A 22,549-nucleotide genomic window follows, 5' to 3' on the forward strand; every position below is an offset into this window, starting at 1 on the left:
GTGAAAACCTATTGTTAAAATTAGTGTGTATTTGTCTATTACTTGTTAAGTTGGGTAATTCTGGATAATCAGTTACATAATTTGTTTTAGCTGTATCTGCATAGGATTGTATTTTAAATTGATTGGTTCGGGTTGCTTTGTAAGTAATGGGGTAGTGTAGACTAGCCTTAAAATAATCTTCCTTGTTCGAACTCATCCGATTTTTAATGAGTTTTTGTCTTTTGAATTCTGGGCAGATCTTAGATGAGCTGCTATGTGGGCCATAACAATGTAAACATTTTAGGGGTTTTGTGCATGGTTCTGAGTGGAATTTATCTCCACAATCCCTACATAACCTCTCTCTATTGCAAGGTGAACTAGCCACGTGACCATAGGAAAAGCATCTAAAACATTGTTTTACTGGAATAGCAAAGGTCTCAACCTTCATGCGTACATAGTTGAGTTTTATATATTCAGGTAAGCTGTCTGACTCAAAAATAATTTTTTCAAAATGGGTATTCTTTAAGTCATTATTGACTCTTCTTTTAATCCTATGAACTTGTACTATTGGATATTCACTAATTACCTCGTCCAAAATTTCTTGTTCAGTTATGTCTGGTTCGACATAAACGACTCCAATCGAGTGTATTCTTATAGAGGGAACAAATACATTTAAGTTAGTCAGATACTGAGAGTCAATTAAATTGTTTGCAGCAATGTAATTTTTGCACATCACTGACAAGTTGTTGCCTGCACGAACAATAAAATCAATATCGTGGTGATGTTGCTTAATAATTTTGCCTATTTGAAAGGGGTTTAACTTTGACTTTTCCTTGTGCTGAATGATGATTTCAAAAGGTCCTTTGTTATTTTCTTTGTAATATCTTTTTGTATACATTTTCTTAATGTTACTCTCATTAGTAGTTTTACCGTTTTCATCTAGATCTCTTTCATGCCTTTTTCGTTTTAAGTCATTTACATTATTTTCGTTAGTGTTAGTATTTACTAGACCGTAATTATGATCTGTTTCCATGTTAGGTGTAAGGATACTTTCAATCGCTCTTTCGAGCTCAGAGGCATTCATAACCTCTTGCTCTGGGTTGGCTAGACCTGATTCAGACATGTCAGGTCCAGCCGAGACAAGCAAAAAACTCAACTGTCTATCTATTAAGGTGTTTAAATATAAAAGCAAATGTTAGTAAAATAAATGCCTTGTATTGTTAGTTATTAAAGTAAAATTAATGAAAGTGAGATTACATTATTTTACTACCCAACAATACCATAAGAAGACAGAAGTTCAATAAGAAGGCTCTAAGTATAAGGTAATTAGTCACGGGAAATCGGCAACCATACACTATACTCGAAATCCAACACGAATTTGAACTCTCGCACCACAAAAATTTTTAGGTTATCTACACATCCGACACTGAACAGCGACGACAGAGTTAGTTGAGGCCACACGCTTCTCACACATGGCTTCCTCATGAGTAGAGATGATCCTCCGGTCTGCGACACATGTGACACTGTCATTACTGTCAAACATGTGCTTGTTGACTGCCCTCGCTATTCGGTACATAGGCGCAACTCGAATCTGCCGGCTTCGTTCATTTTTTGTGATGACGAGACGGCAACTCAAAGATTGCTGTGTTTTCTGAATGAAACGTCGCTGATTAATAAAATATAATTTAAAGTTAAACTTATTTATTCAGATTATATATTGTTGTTAATAATTATAAATTTTGTTATTTAATTTTATTTTTAATTGTCTTGACAGCTGCCAAATTAGCCCCTTTACAGCTACCTTGGTGGCAGTAAATTGTGTTAAGTTTTTACAGTTTATTTAATTAATGTTATGTACCTTGTCCTTATTTATGTTCTATTTATCTTTTTATTCTTTATATAGGTTAAGACCTCTCTACAGTCTTTCCCTCGTTACATTTATTGTTATCTAGTTTTAAGTTTAAATTATTTACTCACCTACTTGTGGTGATTCCTATTTTTTTTTTCGTTATGTACAATGTAATCTTTATGTACCTAATTGACACCACCAAATACGAGCAGGTGTCAATTCTTTCTTGAGGGCGATGATAACCGCAGCGTTTTTTGCCCCTTATATATATATATAAAAAAAGTCTGTCATGATTGACTTTTGTATCCCATGACAACATGGGATACAAAAGTCGACAATGCCTCACCAGTAGAGCGGCCCTTGACAAAACCGAACTGCTTATTATTTGTGAGCAAGTACGGTGAAATCTATTTAAAAAAACAGTACTTAGACTTGAAATTTGTGTAATTGGTCGGTAACAGTCAAGAGACGTACTGTCCCCTCCCTTGAATACAGGTATCATTAAACTAGTTTTTAGTAATGATGGAAAAGTAGCTTGCTGGATAGAAGAACTTATTATTACAGACAGGGGTTTACATATTGCATATACACAAGCCTTCAATAATCTATTAGATATGTCATCAGCTCCACTTGAATGCTTTTTTTAACATTTTAATGGCATTTACAACCTCAGCAGGGCTCACAGGATGTAACAAGAAGGGATATTCCAATCTGGCCAAAAAATTATCATTATTAAGTGGTGTTTCGGTTGTTTTTTTATTTAAATTGCTCCAATTGATACAAAATGATTATTCAAATATTACATACATCCTGTTTATCTGATACTATTCTGTCGTTGATACGAACAGAAATGTTATTAGCATTTCTACTATTGTATTTTTCCTTTATTAACTTTCATGCATCCTTGCTTTTATTAGTGGATTGAGATAGTACGTTTTTAAAGCAAGTTTTTACCTAAGCGAAATGGTCCGATAACCCAGTACCCAAGACATCAACACTTACATCTTCGTCGACTATGTCAGTTACGACCCAGTCCAGCAATGATTGGCGACCAGCAATAGGATCAACTCGAGTTGGGGAGTTAACTAGATGTCTTAAGTTAGAGGAGGCAGGCAGGTCCTGCATCCCATCTCACGCAGTTGAACCAGCCAACCAATCAATATTTATTTCGCCAGTGATAACAGTGTTAGTTTTATTGAAGAGTACAAATCTCTGAAAGAAATCAGCAGTTAGGCGTGTAAAATCTCTACAATTGCCACTTGGGGAGCGGTACACACCAAAAATGTCAATTTCAAGCGATTGTTCAAAGGAGAATTTAGCACCTGCAATTTCAAAATTCATTTCTTCGGCTAAGGAATGTAGATCAAAGACTATGTTTAATTTGATTTTTACAGTATATAAGCACTCCGCCTAGTATATGGTGTACTCGACTATAACTGGTAACCAACCTATAGCCATACAAATTCATATAATTTATTTCATGATTTTTGAACCCATGGTCAGTTATTATGAGAACCTGGGATTTCTAATTTAAAAGCAAAGTATCAAGAGCATTAGATTTTTTCCCTTATGTACTGCTGTATGTTGAGATGCAAGACCTTGCAGTGATTGCCAATTACATTTTTATCACAAATATTGCTAACATATGAGTTGTCAGTGTTTATATATTTTAAGGAGGACACATTTCTTTGATTCCTTTTTCTAAAAAACGTGGTTGTACGATTACAAGAATGGCAGAATCACTTAACACACCATTAACATCACTAGGCACAATCTTCTTACAAGGTAATGTCGGTTACTCAACTCTCCATGTCGAGAGCCGGACAGGATGCACATCCCCACTGTTGGTCCACTGCGTTGTTTCTTCTATTGTCTCCAGAAGTAGTTACCATCTCCGCAGCTACATCGATAGCGTCCCAAGACAACAGTACAGACATCCCGAGGGTCACCGGCACAGCAATGGGGAGACAAGTGGGGCAGGCCGACCACAGAATTAGAAGATGGCGATGGAGATTGAGGATCCGCCAGGTTCAATTTTTGTTTTTTCGGTTTGGTGTTGTTTGCTACCCAGAGCAGTTCTTAGGATTTGCTTTTGATGTGTCATCTTTCGATCCAAGTACATTGAACATACATATTAGTAACTGGTAAATCAGGGTGAATTTCCAAAGGCCTATTTACCAAACTGTCGTCATTTCTGGTTTCATTACCTTGCAGATAGAGAAGTTGCTCATGTGATTCTCATAAATCATTATATTTTATATGCAATTCCGTAAAACTTAAATGCAGTTTCTCAGTCATATCCTCGGCCTGACAGATCTTTTGTTTTAATACAGGGCATTGCTCACACATTGGAATAAACAAGTCCGTCTGCATAGTGAAATCCAACTTTTTTCTGGCTTGTACCCTACTGCCACGTTTACCACCTCAGGACTCGAGCAAGATCTTGCATCGATCTTCTCTGCTTCTAGCTCGAGGTGGAGACTCTGAATTTTATTAGTTAGAGCAAATTGTTGCTCAGTAAGCTGAGCGATTCTGTCTAAAAGGTCATCTCTTGACTTTAGGCATTCTTTTACAGTCTGTACAGATCTCTCTATAGACCTAATCTTGTTTATCTGTTGTGAGATTAAGGGTGAGAAAGGTAGGTTATGTGAATCTACAGGTGACAATGGTTCCGTAGATGTTTTCCTTGTCTGAGGATGAGCAGGGAACACTTTGTGATATGTTTGAGAATGCGGCCCTGTGTGGACGTCCTTGTGTACCAGTATGGAAGTACGATCAGCGTTTGGAGACACCTCCATGCGACTTCACCACTAGCCAGTACGTGTGATTCTCTATAATTATAGCTTCCAATAACCACATATGGTTTACCGGAGCTAGATCGTTTGATTGTGAATGTCATTACAATTTAATTTTAATATCTCTTTTAGAATCAAACAAGAGCACTTACTGCAATGCTCCAATGCTGAAATGTCTGTGATGTATTACCAATTATTGAATATAATTGTAAATAGCAATAAATTATATAATTAAGTAATGAAGTCTGTTGAATGTTAAACAAATTAATAAATCACTTTGTCAAGGTACTAAAATGTTTCTCAATTCGGAAGCATCAATCAGCAAGAGACAAATTAACTGTTTCACTGATAAGCGGCCAGGTTTATAAACAGGATGGACTGGGTGTGGGGGTGGAGCGCTTATCAATGAGATAAGTTGGCCCAGTAGCTGGCGCTCTCAGTGTTCATTGATAAAACTTGATGAAGGTGGTACTAATAACCGAACATTGAGATTTTTTATTCTGAGTTTGTGTGGAATCTCAATACATATGTCGTAACCTAAAAATAACCAGCTAAAATTATGTATGTTACGGTTTGTTAAATTATTGGATTAGCATGAAACTAATGTATTTTCCTAAAATAGAACGATTTACAGTCAAATAAGAGACTATGTGTGGCAAAAAAATTTCTCATCCTATCCGTTTTTCCACTATATGATTGTTCATATAGCTACATGAAATCATAAATAACTATTTATTATCAGGGTTGCAGATAAAGGTTTCTAGTCAGGACTATTAGCACATGCTCGGACCAAGTATCCAAAATCCTTGTCCTTGTATGCAAGAGCCTAAATAAACATGTGAGTGGTACTTTACATTCAGCTGATTAATGTTTATGTTTGATACTCCTCTTTATCAGGTTAGTCATAAGAATTTGGAACTTTTTGGAGCAAGTTTGAGATCTAATTTGACATCTAAAAACCTTTGTGGTGTGTTCAAAATCTTTCTTTTGTACAAGGTTTACATGTTGTTGTACATAAAAATTAAACCTTGGGGTTAATAAAACTGTCCTGTATTTTTCTCTTTTAACAGTGCTTACAACACAATATTTGCACATATAGTTTACTTTTAACAAATTATATCAATGCAGTTTATGAATTAATAAAATATTATTAAATTAGCTTTGTTCCTGAATTTTAATAACCAATAAACATAAAGACTTCTGGTTAAAGCCAATTTTTCATATCTTTTCTGATAAGGTATCACAAAATTGTTTCAATTCAAAAAAGTTTGAGTTGGGTCATACACCTTCTGGAGGACGATTTTTGAGGATTTGAAATAAACAAAAAAGTAGATTCTATTCATCCAGAAACACTTAAACATTTTCATTTTTATAACTTAAACCATTCTAAAGTTAGCAGGAAGGATGAGGACTTTATGACCATTCTGTATACTGTGTTGGAATGAAACCACCTAGCTCTAGCATCGCCTTATATACTGCATAGGAAAAGTCTTTAGTCACTCATCACTAATTCTCCAAATTTCCGATATCTCAGAAAGTAGATACTTGACTTAGTACTTGTAAGTCTCATGAATTACATAGAGAAACTAGTTTCATAAAGCTCAAACATCCATAGGGGTTGAAATGGGGTTACAGTACTTGGAAGGACTACATTTTGTTTTTAACTTCCTGATTCCTGTAAAGATGAAATGTGACACACATGTTTATGCTCTGAACAGAGAAATCCAATATTTGTCATACAGATCAACCATGCATTGATAATGATTTAAATACGGTTTCTACCCCTAGAGGACTTATATTTTGGAATAACTGAGATTGGAAGATTACAAGCGTGGAAGTAGACACTTTTTGATTAACAAAGACTTTCATCAAACAGTCATACGAAATTTTTAAATAATTTTTTGTTTAGAATTATAAACTAAATTTTTGGAAACCTTGTATAAAACTTAGTTGCTGTTATCCAGTATTTATGACCCCATGGGGGCCTTGAACCCCTTAAACTTCCTCCAATGTGATAAAAATCCCTTAACTAATGAAATATAAACTGCTTTGATTGTCACTTTTCAACTCAAAATTCAAACTTCTGTTATGCTGCAACCATTTGTTGTTCAGACAGACCACAGTTTATTATCTCTCTATTCAGTAATAATTAATGGAAGAGTTAGCTATGATTACATAAGTAACAAAATTGCTTGGTCTCACTTGGCAAATATAATTCTCTAATAAAAAAAGTAAATTTAAGAATGTTGCTGCTAAAATTAAAATAAAAAAATGTGATTTAAAAAAAGGTTTAGCCACACAAGTGTTTAAAATTGTATTAAGTGAGATTTCGAACAATATCTCAATGTTAGTAACTTTCCTAATAGACTGAACAAGAATGATGAAATCTGCTGGAAAGATTTAATAAGTACTAGCGGGCCCGGCGCGCTTTGCTGCGCATTTCAATAATTTTTTGCAAAAGTTGCCCGCGGCTTCGCACGCAATTTCCCGTTGAAAACAGTACACTATATTCACTTATTCTTTTTCTATCACATTCTAAACATTGCTGAGATAATTGATAGTCGTTCCATCGTGAGCCTCTTGGGCGTATTATGAAGGTATGTACCATATTCCTGCCTCTATCTAGCTGTTACCCACGGCTTCGCACGCAAATCTTAAGAACCGAAGTCCTTATATTACTTAGTAAATTTTTTTTTTTACTATAATAAATTTTAGATTAAATTAGTTATATCTCCGATGCCACGATTGAGCTTGCTTTGTTGTCTCGATCGAGAGAATATGTACACACGGAGTTTTGAGAACCATACTTCTGTCAAAAAAAACAACTAAGGTTGATTTTATAACATTCTTTATATTTGTAGCCAACGTAAGATAGTAATTATGATATCTGCATTGCTCTTCTGATCAAGCATGAGCATGGTTTATATTAAATAAATATTGCAGTTAAAGGTGAATTTTTACGTCAAATTTGAATTGTATTATCTGGATAGTAAAGTCTATGTTTAACAGTGATTGCAGAAACAGTTTAAACAAAATTTGTCGTTTCTCTTAAGCTTACTCTATGCTTTAAAACTATAAGTGTAATATATGTTTACAAAGAACAGCTGATTAAAAATTTGAAAAGACGTTAACATATGTTTGCTGCAATGCATTTCTTATGGGTATTTCTGTAACCAGTGGGGCGGAATCCTGAATCGGGAAAGGGATGGGCATAGCTTATAAACCTTCTCCGTGGAAAAATACATATACGTACAAATTTTCATCATGATCGGTCCAATAGTTCACGATTCCATAAAGGACAAACATACAAACATTCATTTTTATATATATAGATAGATTAGCTATAGTAATTCAGAAAAGAAAATTAACTCATGGATATGAATAAAATTGTTTTATTTTACAAATACTTAATTATTTGAATTGTATTAAACTATAAACTAGACTTAACAATGTGAAACTATACAGTACAAAACTGTTATTTTAAAACAATGTGTTTTGCAAAATAATAATGAATATAATTAATGAATTCTTCTGTGCCACTGAGTTGTACAGGACCCCTTAAAGTTAAAAAACTGGAAACACATAATTTTAAATAATGTTTGTCATGTTTAGGTTAAAATTATAGTAGACAGTATCCAAAAGACCTCAGAGTACTTAACTACAATATTTCAGTTACCTCATAAGGATTCAAAGAACTATTATAGGTGACATTTTAAGTACTAAAGGATTAAATAAATAAGTTTATGAACAATATTGTTACTCCTATTTCAGAAAGATCCATAGATACTAAATCAAGTACTCATTAAACCATTAGGTATTCATTAAATAATGAAAAGGTTTTGTTTACATAAACATCTTAAGGTTTTATAGGTCTAATTAAATTAATATAATAGAATAACATTTTTCGCTATTTATGTTAAGTATTTTTTTACTTAAAAGTCCAATTTGTCACAAGAATATTTATATGTAAGCTGCACAGATATGGTTTTTTTTAAATTCGTATAGTTTCCAAAACATCTAAATAACTAGTAAAATATTGAAAAAATACATTAAATTATTATTGGGATAGTTTTAACTTTCCCAAATGCAAAATTATTTTATTATTTATTATTGTAATGTTCACAGCACAGCTAAATTATATATTCACATTTAAACTCACACAACATATCATTAAAACTGTAACAGTTGAGAATTTAAAGCAGTATAAGCTCAAGGAATGTTGACATAATTATTTTCTGTGTCTTCTGATGTTAGTTCAACATCATAATCACATTTATATTCATCTAACACCATCTCTGAGATGTTGATTTATAAGAGTTAAATAATAAACTCTTAATAATAACAATAAAAGAGTTAAAAACCAACTTGTTAATTTATATTAAACATCATGATAGTAAGTTTTGTTGCGAATTTGAAAGTTCTAGAAACTAGAGGAAATGCAACAAGATCAGCATACTGATGATAGATATTTTAAAATAAAAGGCATATAAGGTAAAAATAATTAGGCCTAAACAATCTTTTAAAAATCTTCTGATTTAGACTATAAAAACACAATCTTGATTACATTTATAATCAACAACAAATTATGTTATTTTAAATACTTTGAGTATTTTAACAATTCACTCTAGAAGCTTACACAAACTGAAAAAGAATATACTGTGAATACTCAATACTGTGACACTTGGGAGCTAAATTGTTAAACATACCAAAGCATAACTATATTGTGTACATACATTATTTTTCATCCAAAATGTACAAATTCTTAGAGTTATTTAGATAGTATACTTAAAACTTAAGACTTTTTAACATCATTAATGCTAAATTCCTCATGAAGATGAAAAGATTTCTCTAAGAAATTGAATGATTTCTTAGAGAAATGGATTTAACCTTTCACTCCCTTGATGTTCCTCTGGAAAAGAATAAGAGTTTTGGTTAATCATACTTTCTAAATAAAACAAAACTTATGCAAACTAGAATAAAATTTAAAATGTTGTAGACTTCCTCTAAAATGGTCCAGTTAAACAAAGTTCATGCCTTATGGCTGAACAGTTCTTGAAACTATGTCAATAATGTCATGTATAGGTAAAATGAGTAGCCTATGAAACAATCAGGATTTTTACTAATTATTTATTTGGTAAATATTGATGTATATGTATATAATATTATACCTTTTACTTGAAACAAGGTTTGATTTTAATTTTTTAAGTAGCTTAATAAGTGTGTTTGTTATTGGATTTTTGTAATAATTATACTTTTGCACCTATTTAAATGTTTATTGAAACATTGTTTAATTGCATAGTAGTATAATTTCAACATGTAAATAATACTGATGAAGACTAATAAATTTGACAATTATCTTGTGAAATACTTACAGCAAGAGGTTCTTTCTCTCGTCGAGAAGTGACTGTACATTTTGTTTTCGTTATCATTCCCCTCTCAAGTTCACATTTACAATCGTTGACTAGCTCCTCTCTCGTCAAACTATCTGTGATCTTGTTGGATAGAACTTGAAGGAAGTTCTTTCGTAGATTGGGTTTGCCTTTAACGAAGTTAGATGAACTGAATACGGCTCCATTTGTCTGAAAATAGTTAAAAATAAAGTATAAAGCAATTAGTTATTTAAAACTTAACTAAGTGCACTTTCCTCAATTGAGCTAGAAACTTTGACTCTCATTCACATTTTCTAAATTTGAGACCAATAGTTTAGATAGGGAGTAGTAATATAGAAATTACATAAAATGTTTGTTTTTATTTTCAGAAACAAAATGACTGACAAACGTGTGTTTCTAATAAATGTTGAAAATGAACAAAAACTTATTAATTTGTTTATATAGCTGAACAAGTTGTTTGCTTTTATAGTTCCATCATGACTAGACTTCCCCTTAACCCAGATAGATAACGAGACCACACAGTGACTTTTTGTTTAGTCTTCCCTTCCACTGGGATAGATGATGAAAACACACAGTTGTACTATATTCAACCCTCTTTTCCATACAGATAGAAGACTAGAACACACAGCTGTCCTGTGTACAAACCTATTTTACATTCAGGTAGTCGGTGAGAACACACAGTTGTACTGGGTGTAATTGAAAATACTATTCGTCCTGTTATGTGTATTACAGACGAACATTCTAACAACATAATTATATAATTAAAGATTCTTGTATAGATTGAAAATAATTTTGAACTAGTTCTTGTTATCAATACCAACACATTTTCAGTATTTTAAACTCTAAAAATAAAAATTATACTGTAGATGTATTGTTATTAATAACTACAACTATTTTAATGTTCTCTAAAATTGTCTATTAACTGAAAGACTGTTGGGTAAGAACCCATAGGGATCACCAATTCCCTACATCGTCTCACCCCTGCAATTCTAGCACTTGTGCCAGTTTCATTCTTAGAGCCATCAGCATAAACGGTTCAAGGTTTGTTCATTGTAGCGGTTTCCACATCAGCCCTTAGCCTCTCTAGGAGGTAATCTTAAAGGATTTTTCAAAGGGAAGTATTTGTGATAGTGTATAAGGTATTTACTACCTGAATCACCATGCCGATTCATTTCAAGTTTTTCCAACTGGTGGTGCCTGGCACGAGACGAAAAACAATTATTGTTGGGATCATCTGTCATTCACTTACATTGATGCTGAGGTGGGTCTTGTAGCTGGACCACTAATACCAAAATTACTACTGTTGGCCTGTTATACGAGTATATTGGTATTTATTTTGTACTGATGTTTAACTTTAAAATAGAGCTGATATTTTGCTTTGCATGTTAAAGTTTCTAATAACTTGTCACCATAACAAGACATAAGGCCTTAAAATATTCTCAGTTATACCATTCTGGTTTGACAATATAACTTTAACTCCTTTAACTATTTAATTAAAATAATTAAATAATGGTGCAAAAGTCAAAATTGTACAGGATGCTATTAACAAAGGTCCTTATAAAAAACATTACAAAAAATTATCACACAAGTTCACATATAGCTACAAAACAATACTTAGTTTTATCACTCAGCAGTAGCATTCAAAAAAAGGATTTTATGTAATCACCCCAAGAGTCAGTTCGATGCACAGGTCACTTGTGTACTTGAGTTTGTGTAAAGCTTCTTCGTCGCCTCTCAGAACCTTCCTCTTGGCCTCACCTTGGGTGTAGACTGCATCAGAGTCAAACCCTGCAAACAGAGCACTGATGTCAACACTAACTACCTACAATCATTGGTTGTAGACTGCACCGAAATAAAACCCTGCATACAGAACAATTGAAATCAACTCTGTCTATCTACAATCCTTGGGTGTAGACTACACTGGAGTCAAACCTTGCAAAATAGAGCAACTGAGGTCAACACTGCCTATCTACAATCCTATAGGATTTTAATTTGTATAATTCTTTTTTGTGTTATACTTTGCATGGGCTAATCAAATGTATTTCTTCTCTATTTTCTTGTATCATTGAACTGTGTATTTGTGCGACAGTTATGTTTTAGTGTGAATGGTTATAATACTTTATTTCATCTCAACCTAACATCATTTGATTGAGTGAGTTAAAAATGTTAATATTAACTTAATTTAACAATGATATGTCATTGAATATTCTCATATACATTATAATATACTGAAATTTTTAGGCTGAATATAAAATCAATATGCAATAATGCATAAGTATTGTTTGAACCTCAATTAATAGATATCTAAAGCAAAGATTTTTATTTATTTCACACTCTTGATTTTAAAAAGTCAGCTATTTTTAGATCACTGATTGGGATTGATTTAGAGAAACTTGGCTAAACTATCAATAATGTAGCAAAACTCAACTAAAAAATACTTGTTTTAATAAATTGTAGTAATTAAAAGATTTTGTAATACGTTCTAGAACTTTTTCAGGTTTTTGACAGTTTCTAGATTCAAGCTTATTCACATTCTTCAAGGGCTATGGAAAACTATCATATATAATTAGTACCAACTTTCAGTTTTTGAAACCAATTTAACATTTCACTGTTTACAAAAAATCACATATGCTGATATAATGTAATTTAAAAAAATCTTAACTCATAATGGCTTGAGACAGGTTTATAAAACAAAACATACTCCCAATTTAATGTTAAAGAATGTGTAAACTATTTTACCTCAATAATAGTCTTTTTAAGTTAAAGGACTAATGGGTTACACTTCGTCTAACATTTTCTAATTATTATACAGTATAGCATGATTTAAAACAATTTAAAAATGAACTTCAATAATCTCAAGAACTTGATGGGAAGGTAATATAACTGCACAATGGGTAACAGTGGCGAAAATTAGGGATACAGCTTCTGTACTTTTATCTTTATGGATACTTCATTATGAACTCACCAACAATGTTTGCAGCAACCTTCTCATCCTTTCCATCCACACTGAGATCCTTTAATGGTGTGACCATATTCAGCACCACTCCAGAGTTGAGAAGGTTGATCCTGTGGACTAGAAGCCTCATAGTCTGGAACTGAAAGGACAATGGTTGTTGGTAAGTTTAACCTTTCATGAAAATATTCTTGTTGTTCTAAAATTTGTACAAAATAAAAGCATGTATTTTGTTAATTCTTATGATGTAATAACTAAAAAGTTATATATTTCTTGTAAGGTTTCAAATAGAAGCTAAAGTTGTTTAAATACATAACTCAGTTCTGAAACATCAAATGAAAGTAAACAATGTTTTTGTATAAATACATCTTGTGTACATTGAGTTAAAATTTAAAAATCATTAAACTACTGTTTAATAATTTTCTAAAATCATGAACAGCATGCACAATTTTACAAGTTAGTGTTACTTTTATTACCTTTAAAATTCTACATTGAATAAAAGATATATTAATTTTTAAACAAGTAACAACTTACTGGCAAAATAGCACTGTCACAGCCTGATGACATAACTCCAACAATAGTCTTCAGAGCTTCTGGGCGGAATGGGTAGTTAAAGGCTGTTTGGAAAGCCTGAGCTGGCTTTGAGAATCCTAAAATGAATATGAAGAAAAAAGTATATAATTACTTTTTATAAGGCATTTTATGGTACGTAAATATTGTGTTTTATATTTTCATATACCTTAAGTTTAAAAGATATATTTGCAATATAAATATATTTGGGTTCCATCAATAAATTCAAAGAGTTTGTTAAAATTATTGAACAGTTTGTATCCTCTACAAAACTACAAAATATAGGAACAAGGTGTTGTTGTTGAAATGATACACTATTTACAATAAAAATATTATTCACAAGTATTTTGAAATTTAAGAAAATGTGAATTTACTATACAAAATATCAATGATTTTTATACAAAATAAGGTATTTTTAGTAATTGAAAACATTAGTAGATTAATTGAGGTTAGATAATTAAAGTTCTACTTCAATTTATGACAGTGTTATAAAGACAACCAAATGATGTTCTAATGCTATATAGCAAATGGTACAACATTTTTTATAATCAGCTGATGATAAAGGAGCTTAAGCTAAAGAGCACACATTCATGCGGCTCACAGTGTGATGAGCAGCTGCGATCACCTCCTTTACTACTGCAACTAAATCTATTGGTGAGAGCTCAATGTTTGGCAAGGAAAGGTAATTCATTGTCAGCATGTAGTGCATGTACTGCAATCTTGCAAAGTAGAGATTTTTAGTAGTAAAATTGAAAGCTGCATATTTAGACTTCTATATGTTAATGGAGAAAGTTATTGAACCATAATAGTTTTTCAGCAAAACTAAGTCTCACAGTTATTTTCAACAGTGGATATGTTAAGTGCTACTACCCGAAAGAAAATTTAAAACTTACAATAACGTGTTTCAGATTTATCCTTAAGATCTCTGAATTAAATAGTTTTCAATGTTAATTGTTTAGCTCTCAGTGAATAACTGGAAAAACTGTTTGCTTTCTTCTTACAGCAGTGTAATCTGTAATGAAAGAAAACCAGCTGTGGCCTTATGCACATCCACGCACTTCAGTACATTACTTAATTGTTGGATTATTACATATTAACATAGCCAAAGGCACAATTTATTTAATTCTTAACTTTATAATACTTGAGCATTGAATGTGATTTGATATGGTTAGTAATAAAATAATTAAATGAGACCTCTTACAGTTTGAATTCATAATTAGTTTCAAACTAGAATGTTACAGCTGAGCAATATTACATTTTCACTGCGGTTCTATACAGAGTGAGACCAAGCACGCACTATAACTGCCGCAGTCCACATGTCATTAAATATGTTACAAATAAAATATATACAAATTTATTAATGAATAATAATCGAATAATTAGAATAGAACGTAAATATTGAAATATTGCAATAGTGTTCACTGTTTTTATTTTTCAAATTAAACACAGTAGAACAATATTTAATTAATAAAAATAGTACAATTTACCAATTTCATTTAGCAGTATTTTCTTTATTTCTTGAAGTTTGTCACTCAATTTTGGTTTTGAAATTTCTTGCTCTTTACCAAAGTATATATTTTCAGCAGATCCAGAGAATTTATTGAACTCTCCATTGAACGTATACACAGAAAGCCATTGTTGGTCTGGAGCTCCATATCCGATGAGGGCAAAGTTGACATCCCTTTTGAAAGAAATACAAGCATTATTAATTATTCTTTTAGAAAATAAATTGTAATAATTACATAATCTTTATGAATATTCTTAGATTTACCAAGAATTCCTTTTTATCATATAAGTTTTTTCAATAATATGATACAATTAACTATATATCTATGTATTTCCTATTGTTTTTAAATACTTATTGTCCTCACAGAAGAATTTAAAATGTTTAAAATAATGTTTTGTTTGAGATTACATTTTATTTCTAGACACATATTAAATGTGTATTTATAGTGATTGAAAACATGTAATTGCAGTTGAATTACAAAATTCTACATGTCACTTAAACATCCACTAAAATAATATCTCGGGTATAAATTAAGACAGGATAAACATTTATCCTCTTTTATGAAATAAAATTACTAAAATTATATAATTGTTTTATGACAATCAATATTAAAATGAGTATGTATGTTCCAGACCTCTATCACCCAGACATTTATCAGGTAAAAGGGTACTGTTTTTGTGTGTCACTGAAATTCTGATATACCAAGTCTGTCCCTGCAATTTAGCAACTCTGGACTCTTCAACTTGAATCTTTTTGTGGTAAGGACATAGACATTAAAAATGTTAAACCTAAATGTTAAGTAATTAGTTAATATAATATTTAATTACCAAATAGAATATAATTTTATTAACGTTGTAAAATTTCTGATGTAACAATAATATTTTGTATCATGTTAAATATAATTTTAATATTCTTTAGTAGTAATTTATTATAAAGTTTAACACTCAACTATGTCTTAAAATAGATAAATGAATAGATTGTATAAAATATATAGACTATCTATAACAGTAAATACTTTATAACATATCTTCTATCAACCTTTAAAAATAATTACTGAGCCCTTTACAAAGTTATTATTTACATTTATTTTTTTTAACAAAATCTTGGGTGATAAGGACTGGACATTTATCATTTTATGTAATTTTTCTCCTCTGTCTATAAACAATTTGAACTGTTAAAAAGGTTAATAATAATGTAAGTTTAAACAAATATCCAATTTTGCTAAATAAAATAGTTTATTAGAAAGAAGTAAAGTACTATAATTTTCAAGAAACTTTTTTTACCTTTTTTCCTTAATATTATAAACTTGCTTTAGAGCCATTTTATAATCCTTACATTTAAATATTCATCCAGTTTAGTTCAAACTCATGGTACCTACTGTAAAATACTAAAATTCCATATTACTTACACAATTCCTTTTTCCTTGAAATCATTTCTCAAAGTGGACACAAGAGGTGAGATAAGGTTATTAAATATATCTTCGTTGTCTTCCAACTGTTCAACAACTATCACAACATCAGCTGCTGTCTGAGGTGTTTTGACTGAGGCAGACTCACCAATGTGGAGGGTTTCAGATCCCACTTGGCACTTGCCTGAAATAACGTTAAACATTAACCAAAGAATATGTAACTCACAATAAAATTATCAGAATTGTAATTCACACACCTATGTGTTTTTTTTTTAAATTTGCTAAAGTATAAGATACAAAATTAATTTGTAAATAGAACCATAACAGTTCCAAAACATTTAAAGCATTGATTAGATTTAAAAATTTAATATTGACTTTTAATAAATTTCTGAGTACAGCTATTATAAACCTAATCTCACTTAGTACTAAGAAATTTTCATTAGAGTACCAAGAGTTATAACTTAAGACCTCATGAGTTTAGTACACAACCTGATACTTAAATAACTAGACCTTTCAGTGGAAATAAACAACTTCTTAACAACAAAAGAAGTCTGACATGATTAATTCTTACCATTATTCACAGGTGAAATATTTTGTTTCAAATTACAGAAAGATTTACTTTGGACTGTTGACATCCTAATGTACATTTCTATTATGCCTCTACTGCACCTATCATAACTGATGTAGTGGTGCAGAGACATGGAGTCTTCATTATGAGTTAGTTAATATAAACTGGCATATTAATGGTTAGAGATCACATTTAATCTGTTCTACACAAACAAGATAGGAGTGTTCCACACCACATGTAACATAATAGGCTTCACTAAGGTTGCACACAAGTCTGTAGCTCATTTTATTTTTAAGATGTCCTTTGTCAAATAGATAAGAAAAAATTATACAGAAAAAAATGTTTAAATTTTCTCTGCAGAAAAAAAGAAATTGTGTCAGCCTTCTAAGTGATAGGCTTCAATTAAATTCAGCCAAATACCTTGGTTGTACATACACTATAATAGAACTCATTCTTGTCTATGTAGAAATAAAGTTACATGCCAAATTTAAAGAGTACAGATGATCTTGATTGAGATATCCTACCACATGATACACTGAAATCTTAGTTGATTAAGTTAGATTTCATATCAGTGTTTAAAAATAAAGGTTCCAGTGAGGTACGGAGGGTACTAAAACGCAATAGTACGCTGAAATCAGATCTTGACTTTCACTCTATTACTTTTTCTTTTTACTGTAATGTTTCTTTATACTGAATAATCTACATGTGTTAATATGTTACTGAATCTCTTATGAATATACTAAGTTTGTATACAAATTGATTTATTCTGCTGTTTTCTAGTTGCCATAATGATTACCCATAATGTAAAAATATTCACTAACACACAGCCAAATCTCATGACATACGCCATCCTCGAACTCTGTGTTCCTCATATATAAATTAAGCTTCATATAAAATTACAAGTCTATTATAGGTTAGTTATTTCTCAAGATATCATGTGGACAGACAGACAAACAGAAATAAAATTTTTCTAGCCCGACTGATAGGCTTCCCTAAAGCTCAGACAATTCAACAAGGATGGCCCATTGTTGGTAGTAGACATTTATTTTCCTATTTATCTGGTTCAAAAAGAAATACAAGAATACAATATATAACATCTAAAATTGCTTGCATAACTTAACTAGTTTTCTACACATAACGCAGCTATGGTGGGAAGAGTTGATTCAATGTGAATGTTGATTTTAGCTATAGTTCTCCTTCCTCTTAGTGCAACTTCAGTTTTCAGATGCTGCACTAAGAGGAAGGTGCACTGGAGCTAAACTCAACATTCACATAGCCAGTTTGTCGAACAAAACCACTTGGAGCATAAACAACAAAACAACTTCATGGTAAACCATTTCCATAAGTAACAAAATGAGCTTTCCTTTTGGTCCAACCATTCAATACATTAGAGGAAATGAAATACATAAATTTGATTGGTGTAATTAGAAGAAATACTGAATCAGTGACATTCAGCATTAAGCCGTGTTGAGCAAGGATTTTGTATTAAAAGTCGAGATTTAGTAAATCCCTCTTTGTCTTGCAGTTAAGGATAGGCAGATGCCATCCCCTTCTTGTAAGCATACTCAGTTAATTGAGAGGATATCCTGATGGAGATTGTTTAAATGTTGTGGAGGGAAGTATATAAATAAATCCAGATCCTCTTCAGAAACCATCTGTGCCAGTGTTGAAGAAGTGATGCGGTACTCTTCTTTGCTGACATATACTGTATAATGCTTGAACAGATAACTCCCACAGCCACTTGAGGAAAATTGTAGGAGTTATTTCCTTGTCCAGGGATGAAGCAACCCTCACATGTTATTGGGTGAAAGGAAATTCACTGACAAATGCTGCGAAGCCATTTGTGAGAATATAAGCCTGCTCATATTCAGTTTTGAAGGATGCACAACAGAGAGGTTTCAATAAAAGAATTAAAATACTTAATGGTTAATAAATATTAACATGTTATGATGCCGTATTTTGAAAGTACATCCCAAAATATTCAATTAATTAAATGAATGAGCAATGTTTCTTTAACACAATAATGTGATAGGGTTTACAGGTTTGTACATGTCTTGAGGTCTTTCCCAACCAACTAAAGAAATTCACCACCTCATCAAGGCCAAATGCTATTATGAATAATTCCCCAAAAAATATCAACACTTATGTATATTTATACTATTATCACAGGCAATGAGCAAAAATAACCTCATAAGAAAATTAAATATAAACTATTGAGCAACGTACCACAGTGATCAGGCAGAGGTATAAGGACAAAGTGGACGTAATAGCAGTATCCTACATATGAAAGTGCGATATTACAGGCTGCCTCTTCTTTGGCCTCACCAGATGCCTCGGCTACCTGTTTGTTACAAGCCTCCCTGAAGCTTTCAGGATTGGCGTAGGCAAAACATCCTCTTAAGCTTGAGCCTCCAGAGAACAGTTTGGTGCATTGGGGGGCTGCAGGTGCTGGCTGTTCGTGTACAACCCCATCGGCACATTGTGGGTTCACCTTCCATGAGTTGGCAAACATGGCTGTTGATGAGCCCACCTGCAATAGTACATTCATAACATTCTCTGGTGAAGGTATAGGACTTTCAAGACACTTATATTGCCAAAAGCGGAAAAATAATGATTAAGTGACTTTGTCATTAAAATGGGAAGGAAGCTCTTGCATAAACTAACTGTGTTTCACATATACATGTAAAACGTATATATCATTTTGGGGGAAAATTCTCTATTAAAAGTAGTAACTATCACTGAGGTATTTTTTTTCTACATTTATTTCTTATGTAAAAAATGGAAAGTAACATACAGTTTTTTATAAAAATCCTAATTTTAAACACTCATAAGGAGTAAAATAAGGAATTTGGAGTTTTCTTAGAAATAATATAATCATCATCATCGTCGTCAGACGTTTCCGTTCTCACGGGTCGTCGTACACAGCCTCCTCCACTTTAGTCTATCCTTCCAAATAATATAATATGTAGTATATTTCAATAGAAGTATATTTTAATAGAAGTAAAATTATATTTATGGATATGTTTCTTTAATAAATTCATAACTGAGAGCTAATTTGTATACTTACAACTATACATTATATTTGATTTGTATCAGTGGTTATAAAATTCAGATCAAAATTGTTTTGCACATGTAAAAGAGTACACTATTAGGAAATAATATTATTTTAGCTCATAATTAATCTTTTAGAAACAAATAAAAATATTGTTGCAATGAAAGTACAATTTTTGTTTCTTTAAATAACTAAATCAAGCTCAAATTTGATCTTAGACTTTATTTTATAATATTTTTGGACACTGATTACCTATCAATACAATCTGGAAAAAGAAATATAACAAAAATTTTAATATTTCACAAAACAACCCAGTGATTACAAAATATTTAAATGCCAGTACATTGATAAATTTAAAAAAGTTATACCTTGTAAAATAAAAATAAATTATGAAAACATTTTTAGGATTCTTACAGATATACTATTATGTTAGACAACAATGTTATGATGAAGTATATATTACACTTATTGGTATTGGGTGAAAAATAAACACACACACAAAGAGTTTATGTGAAATGTAACACAAAAATAAGTATTTTATTTACTATAAAAACTTGTTTAGGATTTTTTTAGATTCAATATTATGTTAGATTATAATGTCATGAAGAATTAAAAATAATATTTAAATAATATGTAACATTTATTATAATGAGTATTTGTGGGTTCCACCGCCTTGTTTGGTGCATGGATTTCGAAATAAGTTTGAACACTTTTTACTATGCTTACATTTCATATACAGACATAAATTATAACGAAATATAAAGATTAGAATCTCCTGAATCAGTTGGTAGCAATATAATTGTGATAACGTGTAAACTAATGCATTTAAATAATTAGTATAAAGGTAGCTCAGCTAACGTTGCCGCAGTACAGCAATAAAACAAGTAACTATTAAAACAAATAATTCACATAACAGCTTATAAGTTATGAATTATTTTTAAAAATCAGTAACAAACCTCCCTACCATGGTTTTGGGTTTGTGCTAGAATACTAGGAACAATACATTGTTTGATAATGGGTTTTCCATTAATTTATGATCAGCATGTTCGCATTCATTATTCAGAATTATTCACCATAGCATTAATGTCATCATATTTTATCAAGGCTTAGTTTCTTGATGAATTATTTTTCAAAGAAAACATTATTGTTCTTTGAATTGCTGATTATAACTTATCACAAGCATAAATAGAATTATAGTAGACTTACACTTCCTTCAGGAATAATTGCATCATCGTAGGGTTCATTATTATATGTGCCCAGGAGTCCTCTGGTCTTGCCAAAGTAGAAACCATCAATGGAAAATGCACACGACTGGAGATGTGAAGTGCAGTAGAACATGATGCCAGACCAAGTTGCAAAGCCTGTGCCACTATAAAAGTTCCTCCACATGTGGAGATCTCCAGCCTTGGCTGGCAGGTCAGCTGGTTTCCCGTTTACCAACACCTGTTTGTAACAGACAAAGGTTAAAAGTGTACAAATTCTTAACTACTACATCCATTATAACCCTTTCAGTGCTAACGTTCGGGTTACCAGACATTTAAAAAACATGCATATATTGCAGACATCCGGTTTAACGGACATTTTTAAGAAAATGTAATAGATACTAAGTTTACGCCTATTTTATATCAATTTACATTAAAACAAACATACTTTCAGTTAAGTATGTTATATAGGGAACAAACACAACTGATCTATCAGTAACAATGACGAAAGTTTATGATGAAGTTGGCTGGTCACTAATGACTTTGTAGCCGAGTTGACTATGTTTTGACTAATGACTATGTTTTCATAGTTGTCAGTTTTCATAGAAATCACTTCCATTGAGGGAGATCGGCGGTTTGTGGCAGTACTGAGACGTTTGTACCATGAACGGTTGGTCGGGGCGGGTCCATCCTAGGGGTCTGTGGGTGTGGTGCTGGCATTGTGTGTGAGGAGTGTGAGTGAGATAAAACACCATATATATTATTTATTTCTAAAATATTTTTATTATATATTTATAAATTATTGTTATTAGGTATTAATTATAGTTTTTGGTTCTTATTAAAAATTGAAGTTGTAATATTATTTTGTATTATGATTGTATAACTATATTTTTATTTATTTTTTTTAGAAGTATCATATTTATAATTTTTTAGTGTTTAGATTAATGTTTAATTTAATGTATTTATTAAGGTAGATTAGTGTTAATATTAATTTGGTTAATATTTGTTAATAATTATTGTTCAGACAGGTTAAGTGTAAGAAAGAGCCATGAGGCCCTAACTTTGCCTGTTTAAATAAACGAATTTTGATTTCATTTCAGTCAGCTATTTCAGCGAATGCTCTGTTAGAATGTTGTGGTTATGTTTACGTTTTTTTATAATTCCAATATAACCAAATATTGTGTATGTGTAATTTAGACATGTAGCGAAGTATTATGAATCGTTCAGAGTACTGAATAAAAATACTCTTAGATGAGTGGTGGAGGAAGGGTACCTA

At 31.5% G+C, this 22,549-nt stretch overlaps 1 protein-coding gene across 1 annotated transcript in view; it reads right to left on the reverse strand.

Moving 5' to 3' along the window:
• Positions 1-7,999: 7,999 nt before the first annotated feature.
• The window catches only part of LOC124360155 (apolipophorins-like), a 139,154-nt gene continuing 124,604 nt past the window's right edge, over positions 8,000-22,549 (reverse strand). Inside the window, exons 44-52 of the mRNA XM_046813521.1 lie at positions 21,278-21,514; positions 19,246-19,549; positions 16,452-16,635; positions 15,024-15,217; positions 13,501-13,616; positions 12,979-13,108; positions 11,680-11,801; positions 9,996-10,202; positions 8,000-9,532 (exon numbers count right to left, since the gene is read on the reverse strand). Coding sequence (XP_046669477.1) covers positions 9,506-9,532; positions 9,996-10,202; positions 11,680-11,801; positions 12,979-13,108; positions 13,501-13,616; positions 15,024-15,217; positions 16,452-16,635; positions 19,246-19,549; positions 21,278-21,514 — 1,521 coding nt within the window. The 3' untranslated portion in view covers positions 8,000-9,505. The remainder of the gene's footprint in view (positions 9,533-9,995; positions 10,203-11,679; positions 11,802-12,978; positions 13,109-13,500; positions 13,617-15,023; positions 15,218-16,451; positions 16,636-19,245; positions 19,550-21,277; positions 21,515-22,549) is intronic.

The sequence above is a fragment of the Homalodisca vitripennis genome, chromosome 1 (assembly GCF_021130785.1).
Source record: "Homalodisca vitripennis isolate AUS2020 chromosome 1, UT_GWSS_2.1, whole genome shotgun sequence".
Lineage (NCBI taxonomy): Eukaryota > Metazoa > Arthropoda > Insecta > Hemiptera > Cicadellidae > Homalodisca > Homalodisca vitripennis.